This window comes from Haemorhous mexicanus, chromosome Z (assembly GCF_027477595.1).
Source record: "Haemorhous mexicanus isolate bHaeMex1 chromosome Z, bHaeMex1.pri, whole genome shotgun sequence".
NCBI classification, from domain to species: Eukaryota; Metazoa; Chordata; class Aves; order Passeriformes; family Fringillidae; genus Haemorhous; species Haemorhous mexicanus.
In genome coordinates this window covers 52,987,162-53,000,654 of record NC_082381.1, presented here as the reverse complement: position 1 = coordinate 53,000,654, position 13,493 = coordinate 52,987,162, and the positions used below count along the sequence as shown (strand labels likewise).

General features: G+C 38.5%; 1 protein-coding gene across 6 annotated transcripts in view; it reads right to left on the bottom strand.

The window, feature by feature from the left end:
- Positions 1 to 13,493, bottom strand: part of LOC132322601 (transducin-like enhancer protein 1) — an 80,281-nt gene that overhangs the window by 32,569 nt on the left and 34,219 nt on the right. For all 6 annotated transcript variants that reach the window (XM_059837204.1, XM_059837203.1, XM_059837207.1 and 3 more), the window contains 2 exons: positions 5,712 to 5,916; positions 4,951 to 4,967 (listed from right to left, as the gene is read on the bottom strand). In XM_059837204.1, coding sequence (XP_059693187.1) covers positions 4,951 to 4,967; positions 5,712 to 5,916 — 222 coding nt within the window. The remainder of the gene's footprint in view (positions 1 to 4,950; positions 4,968 to 5,711; positions 5,917 to 13,493) is intronic.

Below are 13,493 nucleotides of genomic sequence, written 5' to 3'. Positions count from 1 at the left end.
CTGGGATAGCTCTTCAATAATGATTCAGCTTATGAAAAAAGGGCAACAATGTGTGTGTGTGTGTGTGTGTGTGTATATATACACACACACACATATACATCTATATGCATAGTTTATATCATAAAGAGAAACTGCACAGCACCAAATTTAATTTTGTATTAATTTCAACAGTTTAGATACATGACTGAGGATACGCCTTTCATACTTAAGAGTTCAGTTTATTAAGGATTACCAATGCAACATTTACAAATCATGAAGCTCAGATCAGAGGAAGTGGTCAAAATCAGTTTCATGTGTTTTCCTGTCAGAATTATCAGACCGCATAAATTCTGAACAGGAAATTTGTGACCCTAAAGCAACTCTGCTGCCAGCAAAAGTTAAATACTGAAACCACCAGAAGAAAAATGCGAAACAAAAACCTAGTCCTGATGCACAGAAAGAATGTAAGTTCCCTACTAGGAATATAATGCACGTTTTTCAAATGCACCTCTTTGACTGCCACACTGCTCCCCACAGGAGCCACCTCTAAACCTCAACTATGTGTGCTAGAGGTGCAGGCTGAGAGTACCTCATTTATCCCATTACCCCACTTATAACACAGCACAGACAATTCACAGAGAATAGTACACAGAGAACTGACAACTGACTTTATATGCTGATCATTACATCAATTAAATAACAGTATTTGCATTACATCTGTGCAAATGGTTGAACTGCAACTGGTCCCAGTTAAGACGTTCTCTAGTGCTGGGCTCCCTAGTACTCTTGCTCCCCTTTTCCCCAAAGATGTGCCATGGCTTGCTCTGTGCTTGGCCATTCCCTGACTCGCTGTGCATCCATGCCAAGGACAGCCACCAGCCATCACAGCCAGCTACCACAGCTAACAACTTGGGCTTGCCTGCTGTGCTCAGTAGAGCCTCTGTGTTTATTTTATTTAGCCATGCATGGGACCTCTGCCCTGCTGCTGCACCACACACGAGTGCTATCTACAGATATGCACAAATAGACAGGAACAGGAGCAATTCCTTGCTGAGTAGGCAAAACAGGATCAAGTCTAACAACTACACCCAAAACATCAGTTGCTCTTTGTCAGGACTCACTGGAAGATGGACTTTAATATCCCCCAAATGGGCAAAAGAAGATTGCACTCAAAGCTATTCTACTCCAGAATCACTAACTTCAATTTGTTCAATATACTTATTGCAAACATGCATGTCAAAAACCCAAAAGCTGACTTCTGAAATCAGTAGGTTTTAAGACAAATTACTCCTGATGGAAAGCTAGTTGACCTCACCTTTTTTTTAAGCATCATTTTAATTTACGTTGATTTTACAATCAGAAGACATTAACAAGGAATAAATGGATTTCAATATTTTTGAGCTACTGTTTGTCAAAACCAAGGTATCCATAAAAAATTTTACCAGACCATCTCAACCCCATTGCCCTTTGTCATCAACCTTATGCTGCCTTCTATCAGCTACAAACTAAACTGTAACATAGCAATCCAGAGCTGTTACATTTGAGCAACCTCTGGAACCATTCTTTCTTCAAAAAGTCCAAGAAACATACTTGTGGTATGCTGATCAGTACCACAGACTTCTGTGTAACAACTTTTATGAATTTCTTCCCCTCATTAAAAGAATTAAAACACAAAACAAAAACAGCTTGCCCATAATATCTTCCAAAAAGAAGCACTCAGTTGTTCATGCCCACCTTCTCCACGACTGGGAGGTGAAGAATAGCATAGAGAGCTCAGGGCACAGAATATTTCTCAACTGTAGGAAAAGAGCATTTGCTTTACAAAACAATAGCAATATTTACGCTTAACAATGAAGGCAAAAAAAAATGTCTGGAAAAATGTATGAATACTTCCTAGGCCTTAGAAAATAAGCTCAGTATTTTTCATGAGGACTAACGATAAATGCCAACTAAAGTAAATCCTAAGTACACAATGAAGCAAGATTTCACTGTCTGAAAATTACTACTGTTATAACAGAGCACATCAAAAAAACATTTGCATTTCTGTGCTGGCAAAACAGGATGCTAGCATAGAGGGAAGACAAGTGATAAATGAACACCTACAACGAGTTTGAAAAGTGCTGTAAGCATGTTTCCTAAAGAAAAAAAAAGTGGACATCAAAGTTCTTTTCTATTGATATCTCCCAAAGCTTTCAGTTTCAGTTGCAAAATTTGCTTCCTTTGCCTGGCTTCACTACCTGCAGCCAGAATTTGCCACATTAGAAGGGATGCCTGCATTTGCACAATAACACAAGCCCAGTTTGGGATGGTTAAGAGATAAATCAGCCAAAACCCACCAGCCATTACCGAGGTAGGCATGCAATTTAAATCTGACAACATAGTTTTAGCATTCATTAATAGTATACTTCTTTAGGAAGTATACTATTATTACTAACTTATATGTTACTCATTACACAAACATGCATTTACCAAAAAACTTTTCTTCGTTTTTCTTTCTGGAACTTGAGCTAATATATAAAAGAAAAAAGTAGCCCTTGCTATTTAAATATAACAAAAGTAGTTAAACTGGTCAAAATAAAAAATAATGAAACCATGTCTGTACACTTCTTTATAAATACAAGAATTTCACTAATTTTGGTGTATTTCTACACATACAATACATAATAGCTCATTACTGCTTATCTAAGGAGACTTTAAAAATATAAATCCACATCTAATTGTAAAATGAATATAGTCGAATCTGTCACAGTATGCTTTAAATTAAAGTTGTGTCACAAAAACTTAATTTAAAACCCCATAGACAGGCGCTAAATTTTAGCTTTTTAAACTGACATTTTGAGGTTTTAGCTTCTACTGATAGTGCTTGAAGCTCATGCTAGACATATTTGATGGAAATCATTCTGTAGAACTGCACAGTAGTACCAAACACCATGGTGGATTTAGCTAACTTACAAACTTCCTGGGGTTGGTGTCTTGGATGATGAAAGCATGCCTGTCAGGATTTTTAGCAGCACCATTACTTTTAAAATGTTATTCTGAAAATCAAGTTGATTTTATCTTGATGACCCAGATGTTATAAAGTGATTTCAACCACACATAACAACCAAACAGACCTGCTGCTACCCCTTGTGTACTTGGGACCCATTTCCTATTATTCTTAAAACTATATTTTACGTTCAAAGAAAATTCCATTAAAAATACAAGAGAATTAGAGAAGTTTGAAGAGCCCATAATTCCCAGCTGATCCTTTTAGCCACAGAGTTGAACTTAACTATCTCTTGGATTATTCTTTCATTGAAGGTGCCCTTTACTGTTAAGATTTTGAGGTAACAATGCATTTAACCAATTTTAAGTTCAAGTTCACCTGTATTCAGCAATTGAAGTTTAAGTTAGCTGTGCAGTATAATCCTGCACTGAGACCAAAAACAAACTAGAATGACCATAATGTAGTATTCAAAACTCAAAAGATCCACATGGCAAAATTCCTTTATGATATAAAGCCTCAGATTATTTAGAAGTTAATTTTTATGCTGGCTGATAAAAACAGTCTGCTTCAGGTAATAAGCAAGTAATCATCAGTTAGATATATGGATACAGAAGCAACCGCAGCAACAATTTTACATAGTTTAAGTAAAATTTACATCTACAGTAAACTAAGAAAGTGATCCTGCAACTCTCTCACAACCCAAAAGTGAGGTTTAATTTTTGATCGTTTTCCTTCCATAGGCAAGAACTATTCTCAGCTGCAAGATTAATTGAGAGTCCAAATTTCACAATGCTAAGCACCTGACTTTAAATTCAAACCCTCGACCAAAATTACTTAAAATTAAAATTAATTAAACCAAACTGCATGACAGACAGGGCAGGGGAAGCTGGGACCAGGACAAGGACCTGAAACATAACAATCAAATCAAAACACAGAGCCATCACTAGCTGGGGATTCCTGCAGTCAACTAACAGCACTCAAAGAAGTATGTCCCACATAGAGCAAAAAGTCCTTAATAAGTCAGAGACTTCATAAAAACCCAACTTAAAATTATTTCTGCAGATACACTGTCATTAATAACATTAGGCAAGCTGAAATGAATGCTTCTTGCTTAGTAAACTAAAAGACTGCTGCAAAAGATATGCAAATAGTTTGCAGTAAATAACTGTCAAGCAAGCCTTCTACATATATTAAATAAGCAGCAATAAAAGTCAGAAGTTAGTACTGCACAGCTGTCTGTCAAATAATTTTTCCTATTCTTGTCTTTTGCAATTGAGAAAAGGCACAAAATAGAGCTCAAATTCACCTCTGACGTAAACAAACAGAACGAGCTTTGTTACTTGAATTAAGTTGCACATGACCATCTCTAACAGATTAATACAGCAATATCACTTAAACAAAACAGCATGAAAAGCAGCAAGCAGTTCTTTAGAGGGATTTTCAGGCAAGGCCAATTCTATAACAGCTTATGTCTACAGGGAAAAAAAGTATTGCTGTTGGAGTTATACTTGAAGCACAAATTAAGCAGTAATGACATTAGTATGGCTTAAACAGATGCTGTTAAAAAAATCCCCTAGGGCCAAACACCATCATGACACATTTAAAATTCTCACATTTAAATTTCTCACCTGTTCTCCAACTCTAATTCCTGAAAATCCAGAGACTAAAAATCTTAACTCTGGACTAAAAATGCTGTATTTGCAACTTTCTTTTTGATTTGCAGCTTCGTGTCCACTTTCTGCCTTCAACAAGCAAACTAAAGTTCAAGTTTACCTAAAAGTGTTCTGCTCATAAACAATACTTCTTCATACAATCCATCAAACAAATGATCTGGTGTTCTGCATAAACCAAGACATAGCTTAACAGAAAACACATACACCTTGTATCATGAAAATAACTAAAGGAGGACAAAACAAACAAACAGCACATCATCTGATTATTACATTGTTGGAAATTGAAACATTAGCAGGAATGTTGGTACTTACTGTGCCTGGCTCTCTGTCTGCTCCCGCAGTAACCAAGAAATGGACAGACATGCCCGTTCAGACACAGAGGCAAGAACAGAAATAAAAAAGGGGGGAAAAAAATTAGAACACAAGCCACAAACAGTTTTAAAATGGCTTTTATTTATAGAAGTCATTGCACATTCCTAATACAGTGATTTCCTGAAAATTACAGTATTTTGTAAACATGATTTACAGTTTAACCATACACAAAGCCTAGTTTTATTTCATGACAGAATAAATTATTTTCTTTTCAAAAATTAGTCAAGTGCAATTTTGCCCAATATTTAACTGAGTACTAGAATTTAAGCTTATGAAACTAAAGTAACAGATGCAATCATCTAAATCTTTTGTTTGAACACATTCACTTCAAAATTTAACTTCTTGTTCCCCCTACCTTCCCACCCACCCATTTAACAACATTACTTTGTTTGAAAAAAATCACCATTATGCAGTTTAACAATTTTCCACAATATGGTGCAGGCCACTGCTATTACAACTAAGCATTTACCAGGATGTCAAAAGGCCCTGCAAAGTATAGAGCAGGTGACACCTAGTGATCCCCTTTAAAATACTGAAAAATTCCAAGCTGAATTTTTCTTCAGTGGTTTATATGCAGACATTTTAAAGTTTGCCAACAGTTTTTTTTCGTTCTATATAACTTGAATTCTTTAGAGATGCACATAATTTGCGGCAATGCGCATATTTGACAATGTCCTAATCAGGCCTGCCATGCCTCTCACCTCTGTGGTGGTCTGCATCGTGATGCTTCTTGTCATCTTTTATTGCCAAGTGAGACTGCCCACCCAAAGCACTGGAGAGGGCAAGAAGGCCAGCACTGCTTCCAAGTGGAGGGATTCCCGGAGGCTGAAGTCCTGATGGATGCGGCGTTAGAGGCACTGGAGGTCCATGGCCATGGGAGAGATGCTGAGCCTGCAACTGCTGCTGCTGTTCCCAGTGGTATCATCATCCCCAGAAGAAAAACGTACAGCACACAGTTTGGGAAGGATAAGGCAGAAATTTGGTTAATTATTGAGAATCTGTAGTCAATTTATTTGTTTCCTCTTAATCTAGCCCCTCCCCTTTCACCCACCACACTATATACACTGCACTGTATCATGCTGTCTGAAGACAATTCTGATCACATCCCAGAAAAGCTAGCTGGATACTTATTTTGCAGCCTGACACATAGATTCAGCAATTATAGGTTGTTTCAGGTGGCTACTGCCTGCCACAGCATCTCTGGCAACAAAGAGCAGCAGCAGAAGAACCAAACACCTTTCCCTTTCTAAAGAAAGTCATATCACTGCTCTGAAAGAAGATGGGAAGATTGATTTTAACTCACATCCCTATCTTCCCCAAGTTTGGAAGCAGCAAGTACCTTTCTATCCTGAATATTAAAGAATGTAGAAGATAAAATTAATTTCATATTTAGTAAAGTTTAATTTGCATTTTATTCTAGCCAAGGTTTTTAAGGGAAAGAGGGGAAATTATTCATGACTTAAGACTGTTTAGGAGCTAGCTTTGAGCTGAAAATCCAGCTATTTTAGATAGCATTGAATTCTCAACAAGAAACATGGTATTAATGAACACCTCCACCCTGTTTTAAAAGGAGCTTGCAAGATCAAAATCATAGTGAGTGGACGTATAACCCTGTAACCAATCTGCTAAAATAATCTGTAAATAATTTTAGAAACAGAGTTTTTACATTAGAATGTCTTCCCCATAGTTTAAATATTAAGATATTTTCTAGTTAAAGCTTCCACATGGTTTAATTAATGTTTACCAATTTAATTGGCCTAAAATGCTAAGCATAGGGTTTTTGTTTTTTTTTTTAATGAAGCTTCAAAAGCACCTTTAGCTTAGTCATAGCTCCCATAATCTGCTCCAGGTTAACAGGTATTCTGCCTCTTTCTCCTGACTCCTTGTGTCTGGACATGTGACTAGAAGACAGAACAATCCTCTCCAACCCTGGCCACTCTCCACTCTCCCTCTGCTCAAGGCAGATACCAGGAAAAAGCCAGAGTGCCATCCAATTCATGAGATAGAAAAGGAGACAAATAAACATCCTGTCTGAACGGGATGAACTCAATTTTGGCCAGGTGAATGCTAGTGGTCCTGTAATAGCACGCAAAATTTTTACAGTACTGCTGGCAGATACTGAAGTCATACCTGGACTGCAGCTTACAATATTTCATGCATTGCACCAAAAAAACCTCAAAATAATACAGAAATATTTAATCTGTTTCTTTTCAAGACAACCTTTCAGAAATACCTGTATAACATCTACTGGCATATGAATGAACTTATTTATTACTGTTTATATATATATTACTACTGAACTCCTACACTTTTACTTCTCATAACCCCATCCCAAGACTTGCCTTGAGCTGTTTATAAAATTATGCAGACACAGGGGCTGACATTCAAGAACTCTGTACCACACTTGCTAATTTTTCACTTTTATGCTGTCCCAGCTGTCATGCAGCATTCATTTACTTATTTCAAATTACAAGACAATATTTAAATTTACCACAATCCATTTAGTCAATTCTCTAAAGCCCCATGTTTACCAAATCCTTCTCACACCACATACCAGGAATTTATTTTTGAATGCTGCATAAAAAGCTGTGCTAGTCTACTCTTCAAAACGTACATCTGATCATCACCCTTTTCAGTATGTTTAGAAAACAAGGTAAAAAGAAAACTTATTATTCTTCTTCTAATTTAATGTGCTTACAAAAGGCAACATTTTGAAGGAAGCATTAGGAATCATTTTGATTTTAAAGTAGTTAACACAGTAGACCACTTTCTACAATATCAATCAGTTTTTGCTAGTGAAGCTACACTTAACTGAAGAACTATCAGTAAGGAGCACTGTAAGGTCTGACAGGTCTACAGAGGTTTGGTTGGGGGTTTTGCTTGTTTTTTGAATCCAGCCTTTTAAGAACAATCCCTCTCCACACAGACTTTAATGAGACTTCAGTAGTTTCCACATTTCCTCAAAGTAGGTGATAATCTGGTATTTTGGCAGTGTCTCTCAGAGATGGTGATTTAGTCACCTCCTTCCTCATTGACCACTTCAGCCAGGCCAGTCATCTGCACTCTAGCTCTGAGGCAACTTCAGTCAGCAGTACTGTGCAGCTTTGTTGGCATCGGTCTTACTTGTCCCCAGCTGCACTATCACCCCACATTACCTAGTGTTATGTGCAACTGTCTAAGAATAAAAAGTGATTTATTTCTTCCAAACTTGTTTCATAGCGAAAAGCCTCCTCCCTTCTCCAGCAATAAACTCAAACTAGCTTCTTTTGCAGAGACACCACGGGAAGGTTGAAACAGGGAACAGGAGTTAAATTGTTTCCATTCTAACCCCTACCATTTGGGAAGTGTATGAAGATAACCCTTATTCATCTCTCTCCTGCTTGGTTTAATTAGCAAACAAGTTAACTCAATTTCAGGAAGCACAGGTTAACATTTTAAGAAATGTCAGGGGCATGTTACCTACCATTTCCCTGGCTCCGGTTTGTAGCCTACATACCACACATTATGAAAGTCTGAGAAATGAGGAACAGATTAATGCTCTATAAAAGGTTCTGAAGCTGAGAGTGGAAGGGTTGTGCTCTGTGCTCTCTGGTGGTATTGCACACAGTGGGAGCAATGGGCAAGGTGTGGTGTGAGAGCTGCAAGTGCATTGCAAAGCTGCTCTGCACGTTTTTGTAGCTTTGCAAATGGTTACTTACAGGCATGGTACACAAAGATCTGTAAATATGGCACTACATGAAACTGACTTAAAACTGAAATCCTGATCATGGTCTTTTAAGCCACCAAAGTTATGTCATGATTTCATTTTTATTGTCTGATGTTCATTGCTGTTCAGGGCTTTAATATACTGATTTATTGCTTATGTGTTATTTATTCATAACAGGTTTGAAGTTCTCCCTAAGAGACATAGGATCATCCATATAGATGATGCTTTCCAGAAGTTCATATTCTTTTATTTAAAAAACTTAAATTTTTAAAAGCATATTCTATTATCTTTGTAGAAGGGATAAAAGGAATATGTGCTGCACACAAAGGAAGAAAATAAAGACCAGGGAGAGGGATAACAGCAATGTTCACCAGATGCATTTAGCAACTAAACATTTGCCATAGTAGATCCTACAAACAATTATGTTATGCATATAATCACTTTCCCATCACTTCAAAGACACTAATGCCTGCTCTGTAACCTTTTAAGAGCTTAGCAGCAGTGAGATATAAAACGGAGTAGGCTGGCAGCAGTATCATGGTCTACTAGGCATGTTCATTAGCAGTTAATTAAAAACTAGACATCTGCCATAAGAAATGTGCTCAAAAAAGGATGAGTAACAGGTCTGTCTTAGTACCAATTATTATCATTACTTGCAGAGCAAAGGCTGTGTCCACTTTCAGAGGAAAGTGGGAAGGTAGAGAAGAGTGCAATGATGCATACTTAACTGACTGCACTTAAGATAATTAGCCACAGCAGTGATTTTAAAAATATCTGTAGTTCACCCACCATTTTGGTGCAAACCCAGAAGTTCTCCATATTTGCAAAGGGAGAAAAGGAATTACAAACTCATATTACTGTACTGTTTACATGTAGGTTTTATTGCCTCAGATTTTTATTTCCCAGTGTCTCCATAACTAAACCATAAAGACCCAAAAACTCAGCATATAATAAACAGCATTACTCTCTCTGACCAAGCATGTCCTAACAATTTTAAAGGTAACACAGCTTTTTATCTCCCACATTTTAGGAAAAGTCTAGCTATGAAGAGATCTTTAATCAAGACTTAAAATGTGGAATTACATTTTCAATCTCCGACAAGGACTTCCAAAGACAGAGTTAGTATGTCTTTGTGAAACAGAGCTCCTATAATTAAACAGTGATAGGTCTCCCTTAGGCTCCTTGCTCATAAAGGTAGAGAACAAGCTCTTACAATCCCACTCCTCACCAGCAGCTCTGGTGAGGTCTCAAACACCTGGTTTTACTTTGACACCTTTTTCACCTAAATATATGGGTTTTAATCCTTATCATTACGCACTTAGAGCATTCCTCTGCTCTTAAACAGATGTATGATGTACTCTTCTGTGTCTCTTGAATTAAAAATTCAGATGTGATTATAAATGAACAGTGGTAAAAAGATTATGCTTTGTCTCAGACTACAAGAGCTGTCTTCTCTTATGCTTTTCTAAATAAACACAGGAAAAAAAACCACAGAAACATAAACACAGAAAAATTTTTCCAAAATCTTTTCAGTACTACTATCAGTACTACTTATCAGTAATACTATCAACAGTTGCCTCCAAGTTCCATAGAGGTGTTCTGAAAAAATATCTGCAAAACACAAGTGATTTAGGGACCTAAAACGTAAAGGACGCTATTTCATGTCAACTTTTGTAAAACAGAAGAAACATGATTTTGTTAAACTCAAGCAGACAGAAAGACATGAGAGAAAAACACATATTACTGTGTTCAGTTTCATTATCATATTCACTTCCTTTCCAAAGGAACATCTTCCGGTCTTTCATTTGCTTCCTTGAATTTCTTAAGGAAATAAGAGTCTGCATCAAATATCTGCACCCAACAAGCACAAGAGGGACACTGTCTGAGCACATACAGATAGTTGATCAAGGAATAACCTTTTCCCTCACTGTTTAGAAATATTCTTAAAACCAGTATTGCAAATATAACCTTTCAAAAAAGGAAGTAACTCAAGACTATGCTCCTTTCACATTCCATTTTTTCCCTCATCCTAAAAAAACCAAAAGCCCTGTATGTACAACCCGCAGTCAAATTTGGCAGGAGGAAACTCAATAGACACTCTAAGCTGTGAATTAATACTTACATTTGAATTTCTGTAAGTACTTTCCAAAGAGTATTTCAGCTATAGGGAAGAACACATTTCAGGACAACAAACAATCACTTGGAAGAACATATTCACATTCTTCTACAAAAGTGACTACACTCATGGACATGGGAACAGTAAAAGATACCATCTGCTTAAGGCTTCTGGCATGTCTTCAATATGGCCCCTCACAAAATTCTTGCCACTCAAAGAAATAGTGCATTGAGGGATGATGGATTATTACATGGATGAGGAACTGGATGGATGACTGCATCTGAAGAGACAACGAAACTTAACCCAAAGAATCAATGGCTTCACACCTCTGTGGAAAACAGTGTGCGGTGTCCCTCAGGAGTGCAAAATGCGACCAACATTGCTCAACACCTTCATCAACAACACAGGAAATGGGACTGAAAAAACTGTGCCTTCTGCAAGTCTGCAGATGACACCAAGCCGTGCAGTGCAATTGATTCACTTAAGGGAAGAGGTGACATCAAGATGGACTTTGACAGGCCTAAGAAGTGGGACCATCTTAGGAGGTTCTGAAGAGGTTCAAGGCCAAATGCAATGTCTGGCACTGACTTGTGACAATTCCTAGACTGGGGGGGATGAAGGGCTTGGGAATGGCCCTGCTGAAAAGGACTGGAGGGTGCTAAAAGATAAATCACTGGATTACTGCATCTGAAGCCCAGAAAGCCAACTGTATCCTAGGCTGCATCAAAAGAATTTGGCCAGCAGGTCAAAGGAAGTGGTTCTGTTCCTTTTCTTCCCTCTACATCATGAGAGGCTTACTGGAGTATCATGCCCTGCTTTGGGGTCTACAGTGCAAGAAAGACATTAACCTGCTACAGCAGTTTCAAAGAAGGCCCACAGAAATGATCCGAGAGGGCTGGAACACCTTTCCTAAGAAGAAAAGACAAAGTTGGGGTTGTTCAGCCTGAAGGCTCCAGGAACACCTTACTGTGATCTTTATACACAAAGCGGGTCCATAAGAAAATGGAAAGAGACTTTTTACCAGGGCCTGTAGCTACAGAACAAGAGGCTGTGGTTTTACACTGAAAGGTGATAGGTTTACATTGGACACAATGACAAAACTTTTATTTTGTGTGTGGTGAGACACTGGATGCCCCATCTCTAGAAGTGCTCAAAGTCAAGGCTGGATGGGATTTTGAGCAACCTGTCTCGTGGAAGGCATTCCTGTCCCCTTGGCAGAGGAGTTTGGTTTGATCTTTGAACGTTTCTTCTAATGCAAACCTTTCTATCATAGGTAAACAGATTTATTTATGAAATACCAAATATGCACTGCTTACTGCTCTATTTCCCAATTTTGCTCTGGCAGCAGCTGTCATGTTTCCTTCTTGATGCTTCTACATGTTTACTTTTCCTTGATAATATCACCACACAAAGAGTGTTAAAAGTCCCCACAAGACACTTCCTTCTGACCTATTTCAGCCCTAATCTTCAGTACCACTGCAGCAATTTACAAAACTAAGGTCTGAGTTTGATTTCTTTTGCTGACTGTACACAACTGTGAAGAGTGGCTGATACACCAGACAGCTGAGGTAACATTCACAGACAGCTCAGCAGGCAGGAAAAATGGACTCACAGGAATCTCATGATGTTCAACAAGGGCAAGTGCAATAACCTGCACCAGGAGAAACAATACCATAAACTCATATATGTTGGAATCCACACAGCTAGGAAGCAGCCTTGCAGAAAAGGCTTCCATACCAAAATGTGCATGAGCCAGCAGCAAGCTCCCTTGTGGAAAAGCAGGAAAATGGCATCTTAGGCTGCATTAGACAAAGTATTGCAGCAGGTCTAGGGAGGGGATCCTTCTCTACTTACCACTGTGGGAACTACAGCTGGATTACTATTACCTGTCCTGTTCTGGGTTTCTCCTTACATGAGACATGAACAAAACAGAGAGCATCTAACAACATGTCTAGAAATGGCTTAATAGTCCCATGTCTCTCAACCCCTCCTCATATGACATACCCCAGTCCCTTACCCTTATAGTCCATCACCAATGATGGCCCAGTGAAAGCCAAGAGGCAATGGGTGCAGACTAACACAGAGGAAGTTCTTGAACATTAGAACACACTCATTTCTGTCCGAGCCCTTGCACAGGCTACCCAAGGTGCTTTGGAGTTTCCATCTTTGAACATACTCAAAAGCTGTATGGACATGGTCCTGCATAACTAGCCCTAGGTGATCTTGTCTAAGCAGGGGCAAGTAGATCAGATTACCTCCAGTGGTCTCTTGCAACCTTACCAATTTTATGATTTGCAGACTGCAGAATCACAGAACGCCTGAGGCTTCAAGGGACCAGAGGGGGACATCTGGTCCAACCTCCCTACTCAAGCCAGGTCATACCAGAGCATGTGGCACAGGATTGTGTCTATGTAGTTCTTGAATATCTCCAGTGAGGGAGACTCCAAAACCTCTCTGGACAATTTGTTTCAGCACTAGGTCACCCACAAAGTAAAGAAGTTCATCCTTATATTCAAATGGAGCTTTCACGGCATCAGTTTGTGACAGCGGCCTCTTGTCCTATTGCTCAGCACCACCGAACAGAGTCTGGATCCATCCACTGACACCCTCCCTTCAGATACTGATAGACAATGATGAGGACATCATTTTCATCTCAATCAT